The sequence below is a fragment of the Procambarus clarkii genome, chromosome 25 (genome assembly GCF_040958095.1).
Source record: "Procambarus clarkii isolate CNS0578487 chromosome 25, FALCON_Pclarkii_2.0, whole genome shotgun sequence".
Taxonomy (NCBI): Eukaryota; Metazoa; Arthropoda; class Malacostraca; order Decapoda; family Cambaridae; genus Procambarus; species Procambarus clarkii.
Window position 1 is genome coordinate 10,263,246 of NC_091174.1, and position 27,357 is coordinate 10,290,602.

At 40.0% G+C, this 27,357-nt stretch overlaps 2 protein-coding genes across 20 annotated transcripts in view; one reads left to right on the forward strand and one right to left on the reverse strand.

Moving 5' to 3' along the window:
- Positions 1–20,119, reverse strand: part of LOC123756504 (guanine nucleotide exchange protein SMCR8) — a 38,724-nt gene extending 18,605 nt beyond the window's left edge. For 2 of the 4 annotated variants that reach the window (XM_069331288.1, XM_045739746.2), the window contains exons 1-5: positions 19,977–20,119; positions 7,406–7,533; positions 6,953–7,116; positions 3,981–4,179; positions 2,345–2,476 (exon numbers count right to left, since the gene is read on the reverse strand). In XM_069331288.1, coding sequence (XP_069187389.1) covers positions 2,345–2,476; positions 3,981–4,179; positions 6,953–7,116; positions 7,406–7,522 — 612 coding nt within the window. In that variant the 5' untranslated portion in view covers positions 7,523–7,533; positions 19,977–20,119. Of the gene's footprint in view, positions 1–2,344; positions 2,477–3,980; positions 4,180–6,952; positions 7,117–7,405; positions 7,534–9,171; positions 9,431–19,976 lie in introns of those variants that run through there. The other 2 variants (XM_045739747.2, XM_045739745.2) reach the window with 2 other exon arrangements.
- RhoGEF2 (Rho guanine nucleotide exchange factor 2) overlaps positions 12,524–27,357 on the forward strand; it is a 490,304-nt gene continuing 475,470 nt past the window's right edge. For 11 of the 16 annotated variants that reach the window (XM_045739732.2, XM_045739733.2, XM_045739738.2 and 8 more), the window contains exons 1-2: positions 14,780–15,116; positions 25,682–25,818. In XM_045739732.2, the coding sequence (XP_045595688.2) occupies positions 15,106–15,116; positions 25,682–25,818 (148 nt within the window). In that variant the 5' untranslated portion in view covers positions 14,780–15,105. Of the gene's footprint in view, positions 12,641–14,775; positions 15,117–25,681; positions 25,819–27,357 lie in introns of those variants that run through there. The other 5 variants (XM_045739737.2, XM_069331284.1, XM_069331285.1 and 2 more) reach the window with 2 other exon arrangements.

The window sequence follows — 27,357 nt, forward strand, 5'->3', positions numbered from 1 at the left end:
ACAAGTTGACAGTTTCTTTCACCCTGATGTGCCTGTTAGCCTAGCAGTAAATAGGTACCTGGGAGATAGACAGCTGCTATGGGCTGCTTCCTGGGGGTGTGTAACAAAAAGGAGGCCTGGTCAAGGACCTGGTTCACGGGGACGCTAAGCCCCGAAATCAACTCCAAGATAACCTCAAGATAACCACCTATCCTTGTCGAGGCCACTAGCGTTAGTGGCCCTTCCGGTACATATAGGTACCTGAGGTACCAGGTACAATACCACACCTATTAGGTAAGGTATTTACCAAAAGAGAGTACTAAGCCAGTATGACTATACAGTATAGCATTTTGAAGGGATATTAGGATAGGATAGGAGCTGGGATAAGAAGACAAGAGTGTAGAAATGGAGGTTGTTGCTTGAGTACTCTCTTAATTGTGCTGGCTGGGGGTCAAGTTTGGCACTTTGGACCAACCTCTCTGCCTTCAATCAACTAGTGTGCAGGTTCATGAGCCTATTAGGCTCCATCATATCTATATTTGAAGTAGTGTATGGAGTTTGTCTTTACTACTTCACTTTATAGTGCATTTCATTTGTTCACTATGACAATAAATTCTTTCCATTGTCTTTGTTGCTCATTTGGGTACTTTGCTTCCATCTGAATTACCTTGTTCATATACCATCCATTTAACACTTTCGCCCGGGCATGACGCAGCATTGCGTCATCCGTTTACTGTCGGTAATACCGGGGATGACGCAGCATTGCGTCATCCACTTTAAATAATCGCCAAAAATCAGGTTTTTATCCGATTTTTTTGAGACTGGTTTTAAAATGTGCGCCGATGTCTTCCCATTTTCTTTGTTGAGCCTCGTGGCGCTCAGGTGGCTTGGCACATGCCGTGGGCCCATTGTTTTCGCTCCACTGTTATGACCAATGTCGCCTCCCCTCGCATCTCAAACGTGTGAACATTTTGGCTATTTTCCGTGGCTATATTTCTTACTGCGGCTTTAGAAACTATCTACCCTTACTCCACGATGGATAGTGATCATGAACAAGGCCCTTCCAGGAAGAAAATTGCGAAAGAAAGGCTTGAAAAGGGAGGGAATTGGGAGTGTAGCTGGAAGGCGTCTGAGCGCTCACTCCCGGCTAACGCATGGCCCGTCTTCAACTCGTCGGCGGTTGGAGCGTGACCAGGTTTTATATTTTATATGCTAATGTTCCTCTAGAGAATTCTATTGCAAACCCATTGAGACCAAAATGAAAGACCTAGGAAAAAAATTGAGGTGACCAGAGTGAAAATAGTGAAAACATTTTATCGTGTTTGCGCGCTCCTGGGTAACTCATTCACACTTTCTCTGTTTGCTGCGGGTAATTAGCCGGGCTTTTGGAGTTTATATGCATTTAGTGCTGTAGAGAATTCTATTGCAAACACAATGATACCAAATTTAATCTCGTAGGACGAGAATTAAGGTGACAAAGTTGAAGAGAGTATACACTTTTCAGAATTTACGCACGCTCCCGTGACACCCTGGGTCCCATATCGCACTATTGAGGGGTGGCGTGCAGGGTGAGCGAAAGTGTTAAAATAATCTGTCCTTCTTTAACCTGTCAATTCCCCTGATAATTTTCTATGTAGAAAATATCTCCCTTAAACTCTGCCGTCTTCTTCCACACATCTTTTCCAATGACGTGTGGTTTAATTTCTGTATTCTTTCCTAATAACTCACTCACACTCTCTCTCTCTCTCTCTCTCTCTCTCTCTCTCTCTCTCTCTCTCTCTGAGAAGGGAGAGAGAACTGATCAACAATCTTTAACCGTTTCTCATATTCACCCATCAATAAATGACTAAATAGTTGTAAACTGATTAGCAGTTTGTGTTCCAAGAAAACTAGTAAGATAAGGCTTGAGATAAGCTGTAGGAGGGAGTGCTTTAAGCTTGCTAACTGAAACATCATTTCCCGTATCCACCTGGGAAAAATATAGCAAAGTATAAGCTGGAATTTTAATAATACTGTGCAGTACTTCAAAAGTAAGCTATTACCACTAATACCTATACATTAGTACACCTCCAATTCAGTATGGTAACTGATAAGAGAATAATATGAAACATGCACTACTTTAAACATGATCAGAGACTATGTGGGAAGATAAAATACAAAAGGTTACTTTTAAAAATTGAAATTAATTTTGAATAATTAAGCATTAAACAGAGGGTACTCACGTATATGTATTGTCACATTACAATATTATAATACGTAATAATAAAATTTTGCACTGTAAAATCCACTCTGTTTCCCCAGGAAATGGAAGGAACTGAAAGTGACCAGGTATGTATATAAGAACAATAAATCTCCACAAACTTACTATGGCAGAGATATCCAGCACATTTCTTTGAACTTGTATGTATCGATCCTTCGTATATTCCAAATCTCTGACGAGTCCCCCCATTTCTTTGGAAAACCATTCTAGATTGCTCAGCTTTAAGCATTCAGTTGCCTGCAAATAATTAGTCACAATCACCAAGGAGAGACAAAATTATATATGCATATACTGTACATATACAGTATATAAAACATACACACACACACACATTGTATGTAAAGTTAACTCAAGCCCCTTAGGTAATGATTATTCCTCATTCAGTATTATATAAATTCTGTTAGAAAACTGGTTTCTTCAGTTCATGATTAGAATACAAACTATGTGATGTTACATTTAAGAGTTGCCAGAGGCAAATCCTCAGCAGTTTAAAGAAAAACTAATGAAAATAGAACACTGCTTAGAAAATCTCACAAACCCAGCTCTAAACATCACCTTGCTTGCTAACTTCCCCTTATGGTACTTAAATGGAAGACTGTGGCAAATACAGTTATATTGGAGAGAATCCCAGGAAGCAGTCTAAATGAACAGTTACACACAAATACCCTCTTAAAGAATGGATGTGCATCAATACCCTCTTAAAGAATGGATTTGCCTTAAACTAGCAAATAGTAAAACCAATTACAGTACATAAGAAAACATCCTAGACCTTATTTTTATGATGAACTAGTCAGGAACATAATGATTACAAATACATGTTACACAAATCACAACTTAACCAAAGTTCAGGCAAGCAGGGGCAATAGACCTGCACAACCAGTCTCAAATCCAAGACGAGGAGAATTCAGCAAATTCAGTTTTAATAATAAAGCTGATTAACTGGGAACGAATAAACTAAGTCCTCATAGAAATAAGTTTGGAAGAACAGCTAGATAATGCAAACCTAAATCAGTGCCATGATAAAATAGACACAGTAGCACTAAAAACATTCTCAAGTGACATACAGTACAACTAAAAAGAATGAAAAAGAAAAAGATGCAAATTGAAACAAGAATGGTGTTCTCGCTAAAGGTAGAGAAAAATTGCAGAACAACTAGAACGCCCCATTCTATCCCAAGAATGACACGGAAGGACGTAGAAAAATGAAAAAAATTGCACTAAAGCTAAAAGAATCATAAAATCCAGGGGAGGCAAAAAGAGCAAAAGGTCATCAGTGAAAGAGAGGACTCCAAAATACTCTCTCTTATGCAAAAGCTAGAACAAAAACTACATCAAGCATTGGGCCCTTGCAAAATGGAGATGGAACTTTCACAGATGACAATACAGAACATGCCAGTGACCAGTTGGTTTAGTTAATTTTGCCTCAAAAGTTGTTTCATAGAAATTATATTTTATGCCCAAAGAGTAATATTTGAAAAATATTTACAGACACAGCCAGATATATTCATGCAGTCTGTACAGATACAGGCAAGTATATTCATGCATTCTACATAGACACATCAAGATTAATAGATAAATTCAGTTTTCATGTATCAGGAAAGTTTAGAGTGATGATTCAAATTTCAAAAGAAGAGCATTGCTTAAGACATTAAATGGTTTTCATTACTGGTTCATCCTAATATACGTGTCTTTAAAGAAAAGAAAGTTTTTAAATGTGTGCAGAAATTAACAGAAATCTTACCAAAATAAAATGCTGTCTGAGCTGAGAGAAATAATGCAGAAGCTTCCTTGAGTCGGAGGAAATGTACGAAAGACACATTGGTCGAACAAAGCCTCTAGCACGCACATCATACAGTGTGAAATAATGTACATACACATGAACACCTGGATTTATATCTTGCTGCACCATCTGAGTGTCTTCATAAACTCGAAACTCACCGCTGTGGAAATTTCAACATCATTATTAATGTTTCATTGTTTGATAAGTTACCATCAACTTAAATTAAACAAATTCTTAATTGAAAGATAAAAATATAAAGTTAGGTACAGTACTTGTGTGCATATTTATATATATATACTGTATACTGTACTGTATGTATATAAATGTTTATGTGTATCAGTGTACAGTATATTAATATAATCAAATATATTATACAGTACAGCAATTACTGTATTTATTATGTTAGAATATTTAATTAAATAAAATGCAAGTTCAAATCTCTAATAATCCAAGTGAATTAAATATTACTAACCAAGTTATTGTGGATTGTATTTTATATGACATGGATGAAGAGTTAGATTACCTCTAGATATGCTCCAAGGAAAGTTTAATGTCTCAATTGGGTACCAATTAGGTACTTCTGAAATCCTTCCTTGTATCATTTTCTTTTTTATCTTTGGTAATTATACAGTATTATGGTAATTACACACAAGTGCACAAACACTTGCCCTACCTCACACAAATGGTAAGATCCTGTGAAACAAATCTACTTTGCTTTTATGATAGATGATAGAGCTATACAGATCTTATGGGAAACAGATGGGTTGAATGCATCTATGTGGACCTAAAAGAGATTTTTGACAGAGTCCCCCACAGGAGGCTATTTTGGTAGCTAGAACATGTTGGAGGGGTGACAAGCAGACTTCTGATATAGATTAAAAATGGTCAGAAAAATTGGGGTGGTAATTAGAGGCAATGTATCAGACTAGTAAAAAGTTATCAACAGATAACAAAAGGTTCATTATTAGCACCAGTAATGCTTATTGACTAAATGAGCCAATGTAATTAAAAATGACTAAATGCCACATTACAGAATGTAGAATAGTTTAAAATAGGCCATACACATCCAATAAATTATGTGGAAAAAAAAAAGATCTACAGGGCAGTTCTGGATAGAAAACTGTCATCAAATAGCCAGAAAATGCATTGTACGAGAAGCTACACTTATGTTGGCAAATTTTAGAATTATGTTTTAATAATTCTGAAATTTGGACAGAAAAATAATAAAGAAACTTTATGACATTTGCTAGACTGAAATTAGAATATCCAGCAGTTATGTGATGTCCATATCTTAAGAAGTATGTCAATAAACTATAAAGGATACAAAGATATGCTACTAGAACTAAAAACAAAAGCTATGAGAAGAGACTATCTGACATTAAATATGCCAAAGGTGGAAGATAGAAGAAAAGGAGGCGATACAAAATAGCAATGGGAATCTAGACAGCTGATTAGGAGGCATTTTTGAAACCTATAGTTTTAAGAACAAGAGGCTACTGATTCAAGCAAAGGAAACAGAGGTGTCAATTAAATTCATGAAAGTTTTCTTTTTGAGAACAGAATTAAAGATGGTTGGAACAATTCAAGCGAGGTGGTGATGTTGGATGGCAAAACCATCAGTAGTTTCAGAGCAACACCCAACAAAGATACAAGCTTCTGGTGTTAATGGTGAGATAATATGAATAGCATAGTCAGTGGCATATGTGAAGTTGGCAAACATAAGACCAGCATTTAAGAATCTAACCAAGGAGATTTTTAAGTCTATATATATATTGCCTAGTCAAGACCATTACTGGAAAATGGAGGACCAGCATGAAAGCCACACCTCATGAAGCAAAATAGGAACGTCAAGAGATGTAATTAACCACTAGCATAGAATTAGTGTGGGGCCAGAATGGATGACTCAGAAGTTGTATGCTGTACATACAAGGATACTCACTCTGATCTATCACTCAAAACTCCCCAGTTTCCAAGTAAGAAATCTTAAACCCGAGTTAAATAAAACAGACAAACCTGTCCAAGTTGGCTTTGTAATTTGGTTACAGCATGTTATTTGCCCTCCAGCATAATTGGGGCCTCCTTCACAGAGGTGCTGCTACCTAGCATGAGAACCAGCAGCTAGTTTCAAGCTTCTCACCAACATTAATGCATTGTGAATATCAACTGGAGTGCTTAGCTGACTTGAACCCGTGACCAATGGACTGCCAGCCGCCACCTCTACCACTGTGAGGCGGCAGCTGACAGTTTGTTGGTCGTGGATTCAAGCCACCTAAAAGCTTCAGTTGATATTCATATCAATATATATATCACGTTAGTCAGATTTCTCTAACTATTGAGGGGGAGGGGAGGGAATAAAATTCTCTAGTCTTGTCTGAATTTACCCAAATTTACCTTAGGACCACTAACACTATAGTGGCCTCGACAAGGACAGGAAGCCGGCAACTTGTCAAAGGTCCCCCATTTGCTCTGATGATTTTTTAAGTTAGATTTTAAAATTCAACTGTGTTTTGGCATTTACAGCTTTGGTGGGTAGGCAATTCCATGGGTTTATAACCCCTATGGGTAAAAAGGCATCTCCTGTTTTCTGTTCTACATTGTGCTTTTTAGCAGCTGGAAACTGTTGCTCCTTGTTTGTGTCATATCTGACCTAATGAAGAAGTTGTCTGGATCAATATCCTCTGTTCAATACTTTATCCTGACCAGTTGGACCTATTCTCTAGCATTGCCTAGATCAATAGTGGTCCCTAGACCACTATGATGCTCTAAGTTTTTCCTGAGTAAGTGTTAATTACAGGTATTGCATTCCAAGCAGACCACAGTCTCTCAAGGCAGAAGAATAATGTAATTCAGAAAACATCCCAAAATGAACAATAGCTTAACAAAATATCTCAATATGTTGAAAATTGTGTAAATTATTCATCAGTAAAATTTACCTTGTATTTAAGTAGTCAGTTGACAAAACTTTCACAACAAATTCATTAAGATCAATTTGCAGTGAAGGTGTTTGAGGTATTGTTAAAAGTGGTATAGGTCCCTCAATTTCAGAAAATTCTGCCAGGAGTATAATATCCTGACATGCAGGTGCTGGTGACCATGGCTGAAATTAAATTAAGTATTCATAAACATTTTTTTTCTTTTCTCTAGTAAGCAAATAATTTTGCAAATATTCCCTTCTGTGCCTATCAGGTAATACAAAAATTGGTACAGATTTAAACATTCAGCTTTAAACAAACAGATTAACACATTCAATGTCAATATTCCACAGCATAGAGATTCAATAAATGGCAGTTCTGGGCCTAGTAGGAACTTGTAGATTTAGGCTAACAAATGCTCTTTTCAAGTAAAAACTGCACTACTGCCAACAACTGTAAAACCTGCTAACTCACTCTAAATGTTGTTGGTGGAATAGTAGACCGAACATCAAGTCCACGAGGAAGATTCAGGGGCCCAGAAGCAAATGATGTATTTGGAAGAAACCCAGTATCTCCCTGCCATTTTGCCATTATGCTATATGCTGTAAATAGATATTGAATTGCAGTACTTATATACAAGCACACATCCATGAATAAGCACACACATTGATATAACGAGGGTGAACAATGTCCACGTGATCAAATTTTGAAAATTTTGTATGAAGATACAGTAGTACTACAGTATTAGCAAAATGTTTATATACATTCCAATCAATAATAATAATCAATTTTTATTTAAAAATATGTATACAAAAGAACATGATACAGTGGTTGAATAGAATTTCAATAAATTGAGTTTCAAGCCCAACTTACAAAAATTAAGTTAAATTATTGAAAGTTTTAAACATTTAATGAGGCAAATACTTAATACTAAACAAGAACTAAATTAACATATAAATATATATATATATTATATATATATATATATATATATATATATATTGTTAAAGAAATTAGTAAAATGATATTCAATAACTAGGCAATATTTTATTATATCAGACTATTTAGTACTGTATTTCAAATTTACAACAACAGCAAAACACAAAAAGTTTTATTTTAGATGAGGAAATGCAGGCAAAATTTGTTACATGATGCTAATTAGATATTTATTATTTTATCTTTCAAACTTTTTAAAAAGTACAGGTTTTTATCAAATTTTGGAGGTCATTCCATACTTTTTGATCTTTAATTTGCTTTTGATCTTTAATTTAATTTTGGATCTTTAATTTAATTTTGGATCATTAATTTAATTTTGGATTTTTTAATTAATTTAATTTAATTAAAAAAAATTCTGGTTTGGTCGAGTCACATTCTAGAAATATAAAATAGACAAGTCATTTCTTGTGAAGTGCACAAGGTCTGTTACAGCCCTTTAAGAAGCACTCAATTTTGTGGGAGCTAATTAAATATTCAAATGTTCAGGCAGAAAATATAACCATACTGGCTTAGCACGTTCTATGATAACTTTCAAGTTGAAATTTTATACTAGCTTTTTAATAATCTGTATTTCAATATTTTAAGAAGAACATGCTCTTAACCATCTTATGTAAGCCTGTCACATGTCAACAAGAAAAATTTGCAAAATATTATAATTCATAAATGCATACAACAACAAACAAGAAAAACTACATTAGTCAAGCAAACAACCCCAATAAGGTTTAATAAAAAACAGCTTATATTAAGAGAATAAGGGCAATTTTTTTTAAATAACCAAGTTTTTATTAAGAAATTATGGATATAACATGTTGTCATCTCAAGTGAACAAATATGAACACATTCTGATAATGAAACAAGTTTAAAATCAACAAGACAACATATCCAGGAAGAAATGCACGTCTGTCAGATAGTAAAATAAGTCGTGGAAGAGCCAGTTAACTCTCTTAAGAGAATTTAACTTAAGTAATAATGCAGCTACTATAAATTTAAACTTTACCTTGCTTTAATCTACGCAAGGAGCTCATAAAAACTCAAAACTTAAGAAATTTGCACTCGTTAACAATTATTTTCCTGTATTTATCCGAGGGCCACCATCTCTAGTGGCCTCGGCGGGGATAAAACGCCTGTTGCTTGTACAGTAATAGGTCCCCCTCCATTATTCCATTGGTTGTTTACCCAGCAGTAACTTTGTTATAATTATCAGTGTTTTCTACTATATACAAGTAAGGCCTAAGAAGACTTACTAGTGCCACCCTGGATGAGATAACGGCACCACAGTTTTTGTGACTCTTATTATGGTACTTCGTGTTGCTGCTACTTGTTGTCTAAGGTGTTGAAGGGAGGTTGAAGAATATTCTTTTCGATAGGCGCGGTTTGCATGGAGGTTTTCTCCTCCCCTCTGATAGCACAAGTGGTGATAGCTACAATGTTTACATTACGCGGTGGTCGGTTACAGGTCTGATCACCACAACAACAACTTGTTTACGGACTAATGTGCACCTTGGTCATGTATTTAAGTAACTTGCTTGTAACTTTAAGTATCGTTGCATTGAACAAATTTTGTAACAAGCTCATCAAGACTGTAACTTTCTTAGCTAAATAAATTTTGGGGTTCAGTCCCTGAGTTCTCTTGTTGAATCACTTGTGATATAAAAGATTATCGATGTGTATATATATATTTGTGTAAATAAATTATTATTATTATTACTTGTTTACAACTTTACACAGGACTCACAACTGATGACGTTCGAAAATTTATCGAAAAGTGCTTCGCTGACGACTTTTGTTCGAACCACAACGCAGTAACAGCCGTCCTCCGATCAAAGACCCAAAATTTTATTTATTTATTTATATACAAGAAGGTACATTGGGGGTTAAGAGAGTACATAGTAATGATGATTTTACATTCCTGTAAAGCCACTAGCACGCATAGCGTTTCGGGCAAAAAGTGATTGCATGCACCCGTCAAACCCACTGTTTATGAATGAAAAACGGTTTACACCCGACTCACAACTGATTTCGTTCCAACACTTCTGGAACACTGGTAATCCTCTTGAATTTGGTCTCATCATGGAGGATTTCTTTTGACGAGAACGAAGGCTGCGGTTTTATCGGCTCTCCGGATTGTGGTGTTCTCCATGGACTTAAGTTGCTGGGCTGCTTCTTTGTGTTTATTATCTAGGAGTGTTACTCTTGTAGTCTTCCCTTGGGGAGACACGTATACGCAGATAGACGGATTAGTCATGGGGGTCCCTAAGAGGGGTACTCTTTGTTAACTTCTATATGAGAACATTAGAAGACACCATCTTCAAAACCACAGGGAAGCCTTGAATCTACTGCAGATACATTGATGATATATATATTCGTATGTGTGAAAGATCTCCAAGAATTGTCGCGATTAAAGGATCTACTTACTCGAAACTCAGTGCTTAACTTTACACATGAACTAGGCATCGATGGGATGCCTAGTTCATGGGATTTACCCATGAACTAGGCACCCTTTCTTCGATGTCTACGTGAGAACCAAAGACAACACCGATGATTGATGAAGATTAAGCCACCCAAAAGGTGGCACGGGCATGAATAGCCCGTAAGTGGTGGCCCTTTTGAGCCAATACCAGTATCAAGAGCTGATACTGGAGATCTGTGGAGGTGCGACTGCACCCTGCGTGACGGGAGATATGTCTCCCCTGAAAAAAAAAGACAACACCTTTACCACACAAGTTTATACTAAACCCACCAACATTGGATGGTCACTCCGAATGCCCAGACAGATATAAGACGCATTTATACGCAGAGCCCTTACTCATTGTTCCGACTGGAATAAAATACACAAGGAATTGGAGAGAGTCTTCAAGTATTAATAATCAACGGGTACACGAATAGAAGAAGTCAACACCCATATCAGAAGATATTTAGAAAAATTGTATAACAACAACCGCAACAGCAAACAACCCCTCCCATAAAACTCTATTACAAATCCACTATGAGCACATGTAATGACAGAATTTAGCCATTTTGTGTAACAAATATTTTTAATTATCATAATAATCGAAGAATTCATATTTGGACAACCCGTCCTTGACTCAAGTCCATTACATCCAGTGGTCGCCCCCCACAGACGCATTTTTCAGAAATTTGTACATATTGTTCATTCAAAACAGGAATTTTCTCAAATATATATTAATATTATAATATATTAGCATATTGTGCATATATAGGCATAGGTTTGGTATTTAGGTTCTGTTGGCGATTATTTGTAGTACGTGGGTGAAGCATTTACAGCGTTGTGATTCAAACAAAATTCGTCAGTGAAGCACTTGTTCCGGAATTGTTCGAACGAAATCAGGCGTGAGTCGTGTGTGTAAATCGTATTTCATTCATAAACAGGGGGTTTGGCGGGTGCATGGAATCACTTTTGGTTTTTTGTTTGGAGGACAGGTTGATTTGGGATAAACAAGAGATGAAACAGAAAGCCATGAGATAGATTGGTGTACTGAACGCTCCAGATGCAATCCGTCCTCGACTCAAGTCCATTCCATCCAGCGATCGACCCCACAGACGCATTCAAAAATTTGTACATGCTGTTCATTCAAAACAGGAATTTTCTCAAATATAAATGAATATTATTATATATTAGTATATTGTTCATATATAGGCATAGGTTAAGTTACTGTAGGTGTTTAGGTTCTGTTGGCGTTATTTGTATTTGTAGTACGCGGGTGAAGCATTTACAGCAGTTTTGTCGTCAGTGAAGCACTTGTTCTGGAAGTGCTCGAACGTCATCAGTTGTGAGTCGTGTGTAAACGTTTTCATTCATAAACAGGAGGTTTGGCGGGTGCATGGAATCACTTTTGGGTCTTTGTTTGGCGGACGGGCTGCCAAATGACGTCAATAAGCGTGACTTCTAGCAAATACCTTCCTGTGATTGGCTGTTGCGGAAATGTCAACACACTTTCTATGAATGAAATGCAAACTAAGAAATTCGTCCTTCTGCACAACAACCTCTTTGTTTTGTACCTGACAGAAATTTCCACTGAACTGAATAATTTAGTCTAATAAGAGGGCATAAAGAGGAGCATCATATCATTGATGTTATTTATCTGAGGCAACCCCCCCCCCATTGATTACGTCACAAGTTAGGTAGTCAGGCCATTTTTATGTAATACCTGCTATATCCTGCAATATTTAATGATCACTTTATTAATACTTTTAAATAATTAATACTTAACCTTTTGAGTATATTAAAGTTGAAGCAGAATGTCATAAGCAGGGTTGGTGTGCTGAACAAAGCTTATTTATTAAGTGGGTGGAGCCTTTAGCTAATCCCTTCTTGCGATTGGGTGTTGTGGTGAATGAATGTGGTGAATTTCTACCAATGATATGCAGGCGCGGGAATTCTTACTTCAGCCCAACAACCCGCCTTTTGGGCTGCTGTTCCGCTATTGACAATGTAATGTCAAACCAACAGATGGCGCCACTGTATTTTGTAGAGTAGCGAGAGTGTTGATAGTGTAATATGGTGCCAACAGATGGCATAAGCTGTATCTTATGGCTACTGGTGAGGCTTGTTGATAGTGTTCTTTTCTGCCGACGGATGGCATCAGCTGTATTATTATTACTTCAGAATGCTCCCTTTTAGACACTTCCACCCCGACCTCCCCACTGGACCAAAGAACTAGAGCTCAACCCCCGCAAGTACAATTAGGTGAGGTGAGTACAACTCCCATAGCTTATGATAAGGTTTTATATCATGCTGGTATTAGGTAACTGGAGTTCTGCAATTATTTTTTTATCTACTGATGGGGATATCATCATATAATGCATCCAAGACTTGCCAATGTAGGCTGTTGATCCCATGCCTCTCTATATCCTAACTAATATCAAAGTAATATCATTATTAATTAGCTCTAGTCTTAAACTGTAACAAAACTCTTAACAAACTTTTTACTTAAAGTATAATACACTTCTCCACCCCCTCTCTCTCTCTCTTTCTTTCTCTCTTTCTCAAACAGTTGGGGGCTTCACAAAATTTTCCCCAGTAATTGCTGTTGGGTAAGTGCCTAACATGGTCAGAACTGGTATCAAACCAAACATAACCATGTGACACTGAACATAGCTCCCACATTGTATATTGTAATACCATAGGGATTGCACTGTGAATTATTAACTTTTTTTTTTTTTGGGGGGGGGGTTATTGGAGGATAAGATATGGGGAGAGAGGGGTAAGATGGGGGGAAAGAGTAGGGAGATGAAAGAAGGTAACGTGGGGAGAGAGGAAAAGAAGAGGGATGGAATGGGGTGGAGGGAGAGACAGACTATACTGGGCACTACTGGTTTAAAAGAAGGTAGTCTCTCAGCTGCTCTTGCACACCCGTGGTTACAGGTGACTGCACAGTACTGTATACTGTGCATAATAAATGACCTAAGCTAACATAAGGGGCATAACTAGCCGATCTCAAGCCGAGAACTAGCCGAGAGGAGAGAGGAGAAGGATGGTAGAGAGAGGGAGGAAGGGAGGGGAGAAAGACACCCGGGCACAGCCGGATATGCCAGCTAGTGTTATATAGAAATGATGTGCAATATGCAATAAGTAGGAATGATCCAATCGAATTCAGAGATAAAGATATCACGTTGTATAGAAATGCAAGAAATACAGTCTTATATGAAGGTAAACGGGGATTCAATACGAGTCATGTTGAAGATCTCTTGCAAGGGTGCGATCGCTTCCACCACCGTTACCATTGTTCCGTTATAAAGGTCTTAATTTGGCTCCTACACGAAATGAATGGCTCAGTTTACCTTATACAGTTCGTATGGAATTCTTAATACCTAGAATAAGAAGAATTGATGACTGCATGTATAATTCCATATCTCTAAAGCTGGTTGTAACTAGAGCGTGATATGCATGTTAGGAGATCCTTGCATATTGGTTTCGCATGACATATACCGCTTACCATGAAAATGAAATAAAAAATTGTCTTCCTATGACAAAGTTATATTTTATTACGTTATGGTGTGAGAATAGAATACATGTGAGTCGAAATGTTTGATGGTCAAAGTAAAAGCATTGGTAAAACATGCATTGACGCAATTCCCAGCCCATGTAAATTAAGTGTTGCAATAAGTTAGTTTGTTCAATGCAACATAGCTAATCATTGTTCATGAGTTAATTGAAAGTAAGTAAATATATATATAGGAAAGATTAATTGTACTATACATAAAGACTTTATAATGTAGCCCAGTATTTGGCAATTAGGTTAGTATTTTATAATATTACATTAAAATCCGGAAATCAAGATGCCCCTTACTCGAGTTGAATGTCATGTGATTCATCACAGAATGACAAAACTCTCCTATTTAGTCATATTATTGAATGTTTGTATTTAAAAACAGTAGGAAAAGTACAAAACGTTCTTTAGGCTCAACGATATATAGTTTAATAATGGATTATATTCATAAAAGTAAGCAACTCGCATTGTTAACAGTGATGTCAGCGTGGGATTTTGTTGGAATAAAATTTCGCGATTGTCATATACATAAGAATTTCAGGAATATTGCCATATTACAATGATATAAAGATTATTTTAGAAATCATCGCGTATGATACAAAGGTACAATCTGAATAATTATTACCAATTTTATTCCGTTTCAACTACTAATAACTGTTGAGACTTGCAACTTGACCAACTTGAAATCCGGGTTAATATATTGACATTTTGAAAAAAAACTTTGACGATATGACCATAATAAATGACTCTAAATATTTAGAGGATTATGAAGATATTTGTGTGAGGGTAATTGAAGGTTTAAGAGGGGATAGAGAGTGAAGATCTACTTGGCTGGCGGAGGCGAGTAGGTTGAGCGGCCAATATGGCAGCCACTAATGTTTGTGTTAATGACAGAGGAACGGATTGAAAGTGACAGTGGAGTGTTGATTTTCTGTGTTGACTCTTTGTTTTATGTATTCTGGATGTGTATATAGAAATATTCTATTAAAGTATCAAGTATTTTTACGTGTGAGCGTGTGAGACGGGCTGCGTTGGCCCAAACAGCGTGAGAAATCAACAGTTGATTCGAGTTGGGGTGCATTGTCAAGCAAAATCTTCAATTAATGCTAAGTTATCTATGACACTCAAGACATTGTTTGGATTTCCATTAAGGAATGAGACTTCAGAATGGATGAGAGGTAAGCGTGAGGTGGAGGTACCGTTGTTAGTGAGGTAGTGTTGCCCTGAAATGTAATCTTCACTCATTGTTTACAAGGGGTGTGCCCTCTGGCTCCCCGTCTCAAGTGGTCATTGGAGCCTTATTTGTGTGTCTTCCTGTGGCTGGAGACTGGTGTGGTGCCGGGGACGTGGTCTCGGGCAGCCCTGGAGCCTCAGCTCTTGGGCTCCTGCACGCTGGAGCAATAGTTAAGGTGTTAGTGGCCCCGGGTGGAGGTGCCACTTGTGCATTTAATGTGTTTATTTTGAGTCATTTTTGTGGTGTTGGTCAGTATTGTGTACAAAGTTGTACATTATCTACATGTTGTTGCTGATCAATGGTCTTACTGGGTATAGGTAAATTGTTTGTGGCAGTTGGTATATATATAAGAAATGTTGTTGTAACATGTTTGTGGCTTATATTACCTTTCATTATACATTCATTCATCTTAAATGAATGTATAATGGGCTCCTTCTGAAGATGTATTAATATACGAAAGTACTTGAGGAAATTCCTGTTTCAATTTTCCTCCGTGGTCTGACATTGACACATTTTTTAATCACGTGTTTATTTTCGTGATATACACACATTCATCTTAAATGTGTAAATAGTTGTTGTTGGCAGTATGAAGTACAGGTATCTGTTCTTAGCCTTCAAACTGAGGGATCTGCTTGTGCACGTCGTATCATTACGAACTACTTTCGAGTATGTTATGAAGAAGTCACTTGTGTACCTGACAGTTTCATACAGGTATCCAGACATAACGTAATCCACAATATATATGTGCGTGCGTCAACGACAGTCATCCCCCCCCCCCAAAAGCTACTGTCAGCAGTGTTCCCGCTGCTTGTACACTTGGGTTTAGGTAGTGGCTCACACAGGGTTGTTGCAGTGTGTTCTAGTGGTTGCTGGTGACAAGTGCAATACAGTATTGCTGGCTCTCTGATTTCTCTTGATATTTTTCTTACCAAATGAATGCATGCTAAATATGTGCTTTCTGCATTTAAAAAAAAAGGCATTTGGCATTTATAAAATAATGTTTAAATAATGCAATATAAATATATTGAGTGCCAGTAGGCACATTTACATTGGTTTAATGTAAATAAAACAATTTATTTGTATTTGCTGTTAGTTCTAATATTGCATTAAACTATTGACATATTGAGAGTGTCATGTTTTGTCACCAAGAATAAGATTAATCATAGGGATTGCCATTCTGCCACTGAGTTAATTTCATGCCTTTTAGACCCTTATAAAACAAATATTCCTGGGTGTCAGTCTGTCTTGTGATTCCAAGGGTCAACATCCCTGTGGTCTGGTCTCTGTCCAGGTGTATGTTAAAAATTGCTACCATATACAAGTCTAGTAAAGATAATACAAAAAATTGTGTTCACATATAATACTGTTATTAGTTTTTGTAATTGTGATAAACCTTGCTGCAAATAAATCATAACTTCTAGAAAGATAGGCCTCTTTTTTTTTTATTAATATGAATACAAGTTGTCACATATCCTAGATTGTTCACCAACAGGTTTAAAATGTATGTAATCTTACCTAACCCAAACTAACCCAACTGAACCTAACACAGCTTAACCAAAGGTTACAACCTAACCTAATGATACATATGATTGTGACAATTAGAGAACAAGATTTGTCGAAAAGCCTGTGTACAGTTTGACTACACCCCTCTTGATACATGTGAACCTCTTTGGCTGCACAAGTTATGATGCCAATTACATGTCAATTGGCATCCACTTATTATTTAAATTACATGGCAGAGGACAGGATTTAACTCTAGGATTACTGCCTTAATCCTTAATAATAATTTCTATGAATACGATTCAGCAAGTAGAAAATATATTGAGTCAATGAAGGGAATATAATTAGGTGGTACGATATACAATACTTGGGTGAAATGAGAGATGTAACACACACTAATATATTTATTGAAGATATTCAAAGATCAGTAATGAGTTGAGGTGCCATATGCACAATTAGAGAACACTGTATTATTATCAGAGGCCCATGGCTCTTCTTCTCCTTCCATCAAAATAAGAAATTTTTCAGGAATAAAAGTACTGTAGGTGCTTTAAAGAGGCAGTTGGACAATGTACTGTAGCAAGTGGTGGATCAGCCAAGTTGTAATGATGTGTGTGCCTGCAGGCCATTTTTCAAGCAATGAACCCCCAGGCTGGGCTTAGTAAGCAGAACTCAAAACTGACAATAGGTAAACTTCAGTTGTCCACTCAGAATAAACTTCAGTCCTGGACTATGTTCAAGACTAAAATATTTATCTGAATTTACCTGAAGGCTAGCATCTGTCTAGTGGCCACGACAGGGACAAGAAACCGCTGGCTTGTCAAAGGTCCCCTCCCCCCACCATTTTTCTGGAGAACTTTTAGCTTTAAATTTTGTCAGAGTCCCAATTTTAGATCATATGTTATACAAAGATCATAAGAGTTGTTGTGATTTATCTGTTGATTAGATTAAGCCAGTAGAGTAAGTGTATAATGTTCACAATGATGACTTATCACATCCGAGATTAGAGAACAGGAGAGGGAGGGAGGGAGGAAGAACATTATGAAATTGATTTAATTTGTAATGGATTTTTGCTTGGGAATAGATAAAATTAATGTTTTTGGTGGATTGCTTAATGTTTTGTACATTTTAATTAAGGTAGTTTAACAACATTGTCCAATTTTTTGTTTTTCCCAATTCTGTACTTAATAATGCTGCAAAGACATATACGTATGTATGTACCGGCATGCATACATACAGTGGTACCTCAGTTTTCGTATTTAATCCGTTCCCAGAGATGGTACAAAAAACGAAAAAAACAAAAACCGAAACAAATTTTCCCATAAGAAATAATGTAAATTGAATTAATCCATTCCACACCCCCAAATATATTAACTAAAAAATACATTTTATACAGTATAATACTCTTAGGTACATTACCTTTATTGAGGACTCTTGTTGGCGTATGGAAGACAGTGAGGAAAGGGGGGGGAGGAGGAGGAGGAGAGAGAGGTGTTCGTGTTTGGAAGGCGAGTCCCCTTCCATTATAACAGCAGTGATGACATTTCTGGTGTACTCTCTGTCTCTTACGTTTTGCAGGCATAGCACTAGGACCTGGTTGCGGGCTCACTGCTTGCTTGTCTTACTAAGAATCTGTCTATAGACACTTGTTTTCCCTACGTTTTAACACTTGTCTGTAGTGAGATATCACATTGTCTCGATATGAATGATCTGTGGTTTTTCTTTTTCATCATCCTTGCAACTATTTTCTTAGGTTGAACTTTCTTGGAACCCATGTCATGATATTTAATAAAAACTTTTATGTTCAGAAACCAAAAAAAAACACAAAAACAATGAAATTCTTCTCAAAGAATTCAAACAGTCATCAGTAGGCGGGATACACTGGTAAACTGAAGCGCCACGCTCCTGGTGGACCCGTACGTGTATAAACAAATTCCGAAAATCGAGCTGAACAACAAGTACCGAATTGAATTTTTTGAAGAAATTGAGTACGAGAACTGAAAAATATGAAAACGGGAATACGAAAACTGAGGTTCCACTACATACATACATATAGACTTAAAGTACAGGTAATCTAAATTTCCAAGGTCTGGGTGCTCAAACAGTTTGTACAGTATAGTGCATGGAAAAAATATATTCTTTAATATATAATATATATATCAAATATATATACTGTACAGTATATTAAATAATCTGATATATATTAGCTATGTTTAACCCTCTGCACTGCACACTTGTTTTTGGCAAAAATTTCATAGTGCAGTTGTTAAGGACATATTTTTTTTTTTTATAAATATTCATGTCAAAATGTTTACATACTCAACCATTTTAATTTCAAATCACAGAGTGATGAAAGCATTAAAAAACATTAAAATATGGCCTAATTAAAAATGCACAGCCCTCTGAGCGCTTTAATGCATTGTGCGTAGTTAAGTAGTTAATGGTCAAAATTGTGGGCTTAAGGTATGCTTAAGTCTTAAGCAGGCTTAATCAATAGCTTAGCACAACACTGCTATAGGTTGTGTTTCTTCAGAGCATAGTCTATACAGTATTATAATTCAAATCTGTCCATTGATTATTTTGGCAGTTAGGTGCCTGGATTGTACTACACCCATCTGTCCGTTCATCCTTAATGTGTTTGATGCACTAGTGATGGTGTAACTTTAGCACTTAGCCATAAAGTCTCCAAAGTTGTTGGTTTACTTTAAAAACATCAGATACTGTGTTCCCAATGTGCTTTTCTCACACCATATTACTCGCTAATTTATCCCTATCTAACTTATGGTATCTGTGCATGGGATTTAACCACAAACTGCCTCAAACCCATCATAGCAAAAATCAGCAATGGCGACTATTGCAAATTTTGTCTTGAGACAATATATGTGCAGACTAAACCCAAATCATATTAAATATACAAGTATACTTGTTTGTACTATTTATACTTGCTAAGCCTTATCCATCAATACTAATCCTGTTTTGAAACTCTTCATAGATGGATGAAATAGAATCCATGATCATCACACTAGAAATAAATCTTGATACTGTATTCCTATGGTGAGACAAAGTCTATGCTAACATACCATGCAAATAAAAGGACACATTGTCATTGGAACTCCTTTCCTATGAAGTAAAAACTGCACAACTTGTAATTTAAAAATAAAACAATGATTTACCAAATTTCCTTACAATAGCATCCCACCATGTTGACAAATTCAGAAATATTGGATAACATGGTTTGCTGACTATAATTACAAGGAGTTTACCCCCTAAATTTATCCATTGGACTTCCTTTGATGGGCCTTACAATGTTTAGAAGCGTATTCAATAGCCTTAGGTACCAGCCGGTAACATGGTGTCTTGTATCTTGCTGTAGCAGTATGTAATGATGCCCGGGAAATTTCTTAGCTCTTTCTTTAGCAAGTGCTGTAAGTAGACTGTCAACCTACTCAGGATGGAACTCTTCAAAATGTTAGAGTTATCTGAATATTCATTGATGGTTAAAATGAGTGTGTTTAAGCCAGTGACTTTGGATCTTACTCTATATGTCATGTAGCATTATCATAGGACAAATTGGGTTATCTGTAGCTCCATCCTGTGAGCTTTAGGGGAGCAGCTAACTGTTGTTTATTAATGCCTTATAATTGTTTTACGGTTTCAAATATTACTAGACTGGAAAGTAAAACTATTATATTGTTTTTAGTGTTATGTGAAATAGCAAACACTAATGGTTATAGATTAAAGTTGGCTTTTCTAGAGTATTGTATTGCTTTTGTAAATGTTTCCAATGGAGAAGTGTGTGGGGGGTTCCACTTTCTTTCAGTGTTGAGTGTGAAAACTGATATGCAAGTTTGGGTGTCGGTTCCAACCCCCTCTGAAGGATTGGGTGTCGGTTCCCACCCTCTGAAGGATTGGGTGTCGGTTCCCACCCTCTGAAGGATTGGGTGTCGGTTCCCACCCCTGAAGGATTGGGTGTCGGTTCCCACCCCTGAAGGATTGGGTGTCAGTTCCCACCCCCCCCCTGAAGGATTGGGTGTCGGTTCCCACCCCCCTGAAGGATTGGGTGTCGGTTCCTGCCCCCCCTGAAGGATTGGGTGTCGGTTCCCGCCCCCCCCCTGAAGGATTGGGTGTCGGTTCCCACCCCCCTGAAGGATTGGGTGTCGGTTCCCACCCCCCTGAAGGATTGGGTGTCGGTTCCCACTCCCCCTGAAGGATTGGGTGTCAGTTCCCACCCCCTGAAGGATTGGGTGTCGGTTCCCACCCCCCCTGAAGGATTGGGTGTCGGTTCCCACCCCCCCCTGAAGGATTGGGTGTCGGTTCCCACCCCCCCCCCCCCCTGAAGGATTGGGTGTCGGTTCCCACCCCCCCCCTGAAGGATTGGGTGTCAGTTCCCACCCCCCTGAAGGATTGGGTGTCAGTTTCTCCCCCCCCCTTGAAGGATTGGGTGTCAGTTCCCCCCCCCTGAAGGATTGGGTGTCAGTTCCCCCCCCCTGAAGGATTGGGTGTCAGTTCCCCCCCCCTGAAGGATTGGGTGTCGGTCCCCCCCTCCCCTGAAGGATTGGGTGTCGGTCCCCCCCTCCCCTGAAGGATTGGGTGTCGGTCCCCCCCTCCCCTGAAGGATTGGGTGTCGGTCCCCCCCTCCCCTGAAGGATTGGGTGTCGGTCCCCCCCTCCCCTGAAGGATTGGGTGTCGGTTCTCACTTCCCCTGAAGGATTGGGTGTCGGTTCCCACTTCCCCTGAAGGATTGGGTGTCGGTTCCCACTTCCCCTGAAGGATTGGGTGTCGGTTCCCACCTCCCCTGAAGGATTGGGTGTCGTTTCCCACCTCCCCTGAAGGATTGGGTGTCGGTTCCCACCTCCCCTGAAGGATTGGGTGTCGGTTCCCACCTCCCCGAAGGATTGGGTGTCAGTTCCCACCTCCCCTGAAGGATTGGGTGTCGGTTCCCACCTCCCCTGAAGGATTGGGTGTCGGTTCCCACCCCCCCTGAAGGATTGGGTGTCGGTTCCCACCCCCCCTGAAGGATTGGGTGTCGGTTCCCACCCCCCCCTGAAGGATTGGGTGTCGGTTCCCACCCCCCCCCCTGAAGGATTGGGTGTCGGTTCCCACCCCCCCTGAAGGATTGGGTGTCGGTTCCCACCCCCTGAAGGATTGGGTGTCGGTTCCCACCCCCCTGATGGATTGGGTGTCGGTTCCCACCCCCCCTGAAGGATTGGGTGTCGGTTTTCCCCCCCCCTGAAGGATTGGGTGTCGGTTCCCACCCCCCCTGAATGATTGGGTGTCGGTTCCCATCCCCCTGAAGGATTGGGTGTCGGTTCCCACCCCCCTGAAGGATTGGGTGTCGGTTCCCACCCCCTGAAGGATTGGGTGTCGGTTCCCACACCCCCCCCTGAAGGATTGGGTGTCGGTTCCCACCCCCCCCCCTGAAGGATTGGGTGTCAGTTCCCACCCCCCTGAAGGATTGGGTGTCAGTTTCTCCCCCCCCCTTGAAGGATTGGGTGTCAGTTCCCCCCCCCCCTGAAGGATTGGGTGTCAGTTCCCCCCCCTGAAGGATTGGGTGTCGGTACCCCCCTCCCCTGAAGGATTGGGTGTCGGTCCCCCCTCCCCTGAAGGATTGGGTGTCGGTCCCCCCCTCCCCTGAAGGATTGGGTGTCGGTTCCCACTTCCCCTGAAGGATTGGGTGTCGGTTCCCACTTCCCCTGAAGGATTGGGTGTCGGTTCCCACCTCCCCTGAAGGATTGGGTGTCGTTTCCCACCTCCCCTGAAGGATTGGGTGTCGGTTCCCACCTCCCCTGAAGGATTGGGTGTCGGTTCCCACCTCCCCGAAGGATTGGGTGTCGGTTCCAACCCCCCTGAAGGATTGGGTGTCAGTTTCTCCCCCCCTTGAAGGATTGGGTGTCAGTTCCCCCCCCCCTGAAGGATTGGGTGTCAGTTCCCCCCCCTGAAGGATTGGGTGTCGGTACCCCCCTCCCCTGAAGGATTGGGTGTCGGTCCCCCCCTCCCCTGAAGGATTGGGTGTCGGTCCCCCCCTCCCCTGAAGGATTGGGTGTCGGTCCCCCCCTCCCCTGAAGGATTGGGTGTCGGTCCCCCCCTCCCCTGAAGGATTGGGTGTCGGTTCTCACTTCCCCTGAAGGATTGGGTGTCGGTTCCCACCTCCCCTGAAGGATTGGGTGTCGGTTCCCACCTCCCCTGAAGGATTGGGTGTCGGTTCCCACCTCCCCTGAAGGATTGGGTGTCGTTTCCCACCTCCCCTGAAGGATTGGGTGTCGGTTCCCACCTCCCCGAAGGATTGGGTGTCGGTTCCCACCTCCCCGAAGGATTGGGTGTCGGTTCCCACCTCCCCTGAAGGATTGGGTGTCGGTTCCCACCTCCCCTGAAGGATTGGGTGTCGGTTCCCACCCCCCCCTGAAGGATTGGGTGTCGGTTCCCACCCCCCCCCTGAAGGATTGGGTGTCGGTTCCCACCCCCCCTGAAGGATTGGGTGTCGGTTCCCACCCCCTGAAGGATTGGGTGTCGGTTCCCACCCCCCTGATGGATTGGGTGTCGGTTCCCACCCCCCCTGAAGGATTGGGTGTCGGTTTCCCCCCCCCCCCTGAAGGATTGGGTGTCGGTTCCCACCCCCCCTGAAGGATTGGGTGTCGGTTTCCCCCCCCCCCCCCCCTGAAGGATTGGGTGTCGGTTCCCACCCCCCCTGAAGGATTGGGTGTCGGTTCCCACCCCCCTGAAGGATTGGGTGTCGGTTCCCACCCCCCTGAAGGATTGGGTGTCGGTTCCCACCCCCCTGAAGGATTGGGTGTCGGTTCCCACCCCCCTGAAGGATTGGGTGTCGGTTCCCACCCCCCTGAAGGATTGGGTGTCGGTTCCCACCCCCCTGAAGGATTGGGTGTCGGTTCCCACCCCCCTGAAGGATTGGGTCTCGGTTCCCACCCCCTGAAGGATTGGGTGTCGGGTTCCCACCCCCCTGAAGGATTGGGTCTCAGTTCCCACCCCCCCCTGAAGGATTGGGTCTCGGTTCCCACCCCCCCTGAAGGATTGGTTCTCGAGTTCCCACCCCCCCCCTGAAGGATTGGTTCTCGAGTTCCCACCCTCTGAAGGATTGGTTCTCGAGTTCCCACCCCCTGAAGGATTGGGTCTCGGTTCCCACCCCCTGAAGGATTCCCCCCCCCCCCAATTTCCTTCCCCAAGGAAATTTCCATGGGGAATATGCAGTAAGATTACACTTGGATATTAAGTGTCCTTCAGTGGGCATTGGAAATTAATGTGATGGTCAACTGTGAGAAATTCTAATTACTGTATGTAATTAGAATTTGATACCTTCGTTTACAAGTTTAATCAATTCCAGGAGACGGTTCAACAACTGTAAATTTGAAAACCGAAACGAATTTTCCCATTATAAATAATGTAAATTGAATTAATCCATTCCACACATGCAAAAATATTAACTTAAAAATACATTTTATACATAATACTACTTATATTTTGTACTACAGTATGTACAAGTATATCTTACCTTTATTGAGGACTGTTGTTGGCATATGGAAAACTGTGAGGAGGTGGGGGAGGAGGAGAGGTGTTAAGTGTTTGGAAGGGGGAGTCCCTTTCTATTATAACAGTAGGCAGTGATGATATTTCTGGGATACTTTCTCCTACGTTTTACAGGCATACCACTAGGACCTGGTTGTGGCTCACTGCTTGCTTGTCTTACTAAGAATCTGTCTAAAGGCACTTGTTTTTCCCTACGCCTTAACACTTGTCTGTAGCGAGACATCACATTCATTCACTGAACGATCTCTTGTTTTACCTCTATCGTCATCCTCTCAACTATTTTCTTAGGTTGAACTTTACCACTGAGTTTCTTGGGACCCATGGCATGATTTATTATATATCAATACTTTTATGTTCAGAAACCAAAAAAAGCACAAAAACAATGAAATTCTTCACAAAGAATTCCAGCACAATCGTCACTAGGCAGGACACACACTCTGTTGACCCATACGTGTATCAACAAACTCTAGAAGTGAGGCAAACCTCGAATATCAAGTCGATTTTTACAAAGAAATTGAGCTCGAAAACTGAAAAATTCGGAAAGAAGGGCATTCGTCAATTGAGGTTCCACTGTACTGAGGTATGGGAAAACTAAAACTTACATTGAGTACAGGATATAAGATGCAGTCAATGTCATTGAAAGGAGTGACAATGTCAGAGCTTTTTTATAATAATGTTAGAAGTCCTAATGTTTAGAGATTAAAAAAACAAACATTGCAATAACCAGGAAAATGATTGGGGGTGATAAGGTTGTTGTTGTTGTTTAAGATTCGCTACCTGGAACAAAAAGTTCCAAGCAGCACAGACTGTGGTGAGCCTTAGTGGTCTAAAGGTGATAAGGAGAACCTACAAAACAAGGAATGTCACACCAATGATGGTATCTTCAAATTATTGGTGCCATTTCGTGTGGAATATTGTTTGGTTCTAACATGTGGGAGGATGTTGAACAACTGTGGACCTCTGATGTTTATACAGTTATCTCTGATTGTGCTTCTGGCTCCCCTGCTCTTCACTGGTTCTATTCTGCATTTTCTTCCACATCATTCTTTCCAGTATGTTGTTATTTTACTGTGTAGATTTGGGACCTGGCCCTCTAGTACTTTCCATGTGTATATTATTTGATGGGGTTGTGTAAGTCATTTTATAGTTAATATAGTAGTATCTTTACTTTTAAGTTTGTTCTTTGACAAAAAGATCTTTAAATGAAAGGTAGTAATAAGTATGGTTCTAGACTGATTGTATAGTAGATGTTCAATTTTAAGAATATTGTATGATGAATAGAAATGAAATTATGCTTTTTACTGCTAGTTTATATTATGTCTGTGTTTATATTCAGCTACTTTGATAAGGAAAAAATAAATGACAATCTTTAATGCATTTTATACTGTTAATTGATTAGATAATATATTGCATGTTTTATGGTTTTTATACTTATTATTTTCTTTATTCTGACTCCCTGTTTATTTTTAGGCTGGAGTCGATAGTGGAGGGCAATGACTCTAACGACTCCAGTAACTTACGCACTGTGGTCATCCATCGAGGAGAGCGGGGCTATGGAGTCACTGTCTCTGGAGAAAGTCCTGTCATTGTCCAGGATGTCAAAGATGGTAAGAATACAACATGTAAATTTTACTGTTAGTTCTTCAGAGTTGAACTCTTTAGAATAGCTTTACAATCCCTGCAGAACTAGTTGTTCAGGCCTCCTGGTTCATAGCATGATCAGTCAATTTTTTTTTTTTTTTTTATGGAAATATGGGAGAGAGGGGGTCACTATTCAAGTCTTACTGAGTGATACTCTTCACACAATAAAAATTAGGCATAAAATGTTTTTCAAACCAGGCCTGTTGACTTTCCAAAGCCAGAACTACTATTTATGGTCAATACAGTATTTCCAATTAAATATCATAGAAACCTGTTTTGATTAGTAAGAAGATAGTTTCATAACCGTTTTCAGAAAAAGATTTGGCAACTCTACTAACCTAAATTCTGACTTCCACTTAATGATAAAACCATTGGATGTATTGAATTGCAATGGATGTAATGAAACGCTTTTTTCTGAAAGGTCTATAGTACAGTAGCTCTTTGGTGCTAGATACCAGGACGAGTCCACCCAATTTAATCTTCTCCAGGCCCTTGTGATTCATTGTAAGCCTACCAGGGACTGGAGGCCAAAACACACACTAAAGAGCTACGAGAAGCAGGGCATCCAAGATCACCCTAACCAAGAAAAGGCCAAGAAAGGGGAGCCGGTCGGTCGAGCGGACAGCACGCTGGACTTGTGATCCTGTGGTCCTGGGTTCGATCCCAGGCACCGGCGAGAAACAATGGGCAGTTTCTTTCACCCTATGCCCCTGTTACCTAGCAGTAAAATAGGTACCTGGGTGTTAGTCAGCTGTCACGGGCTGCTTCCTGGGGGTGGAGGCCTGGTCGAGGACCGGGCCGCGGGGACACTAAATAGCTCCGAAATCATCTCAAGATAACCTCAAGCCATCAGATAGGTTGGCAAACCAAAACATACGAATAGCATGGTAAACAAAGCATTGGAAATGAAACAACAAAGCCCCAAGATGCACAAAACTCCCAGTTGTGAAGCAGTTCTCTTGTTAGTTTCATTTATGCAAATGCCAGGGGAAATGTGCACCTTCCTCTTCAATTTCCGAGCCTTGAACCTTAGTCATTTTGCCTGGCATGCATGTTATTGATATCAGTTACACTCCTCATTCCTGCCATCTCTTAGAGTCCAAGTTATTTAGATAAGTGTTGGACACTTCTGGGTAAATGTTGGACACTATCATGGTACTTTTCTGTCTTGCGGGGAACATTTACTACAATACTTGTATATTTGTTGAATTCAGTATGAGCTCGGTTATCCAAAGCCCACTGAACTGGATATTTTGGTTATCCAGCCAAAATTGCATCCGGCTATCTTTGTGCTAAACTCTACTATATCCAGACAGAAATCCAAAAAAACTGGGATTTTGCCAGATAATTGAGAGCATCGGGCCATACCATATTAATCCCATAAAGCAGTGGCTAAAGGAATGTGGTAAAGGTGGTGTTGGGCTGGTTGGTGTTGGGGTAGGGGTTTGTCGGGGGATAGTCAGGAGGAACTGTTGAGGACATGATAGGCATATGGAAGGGCCTAT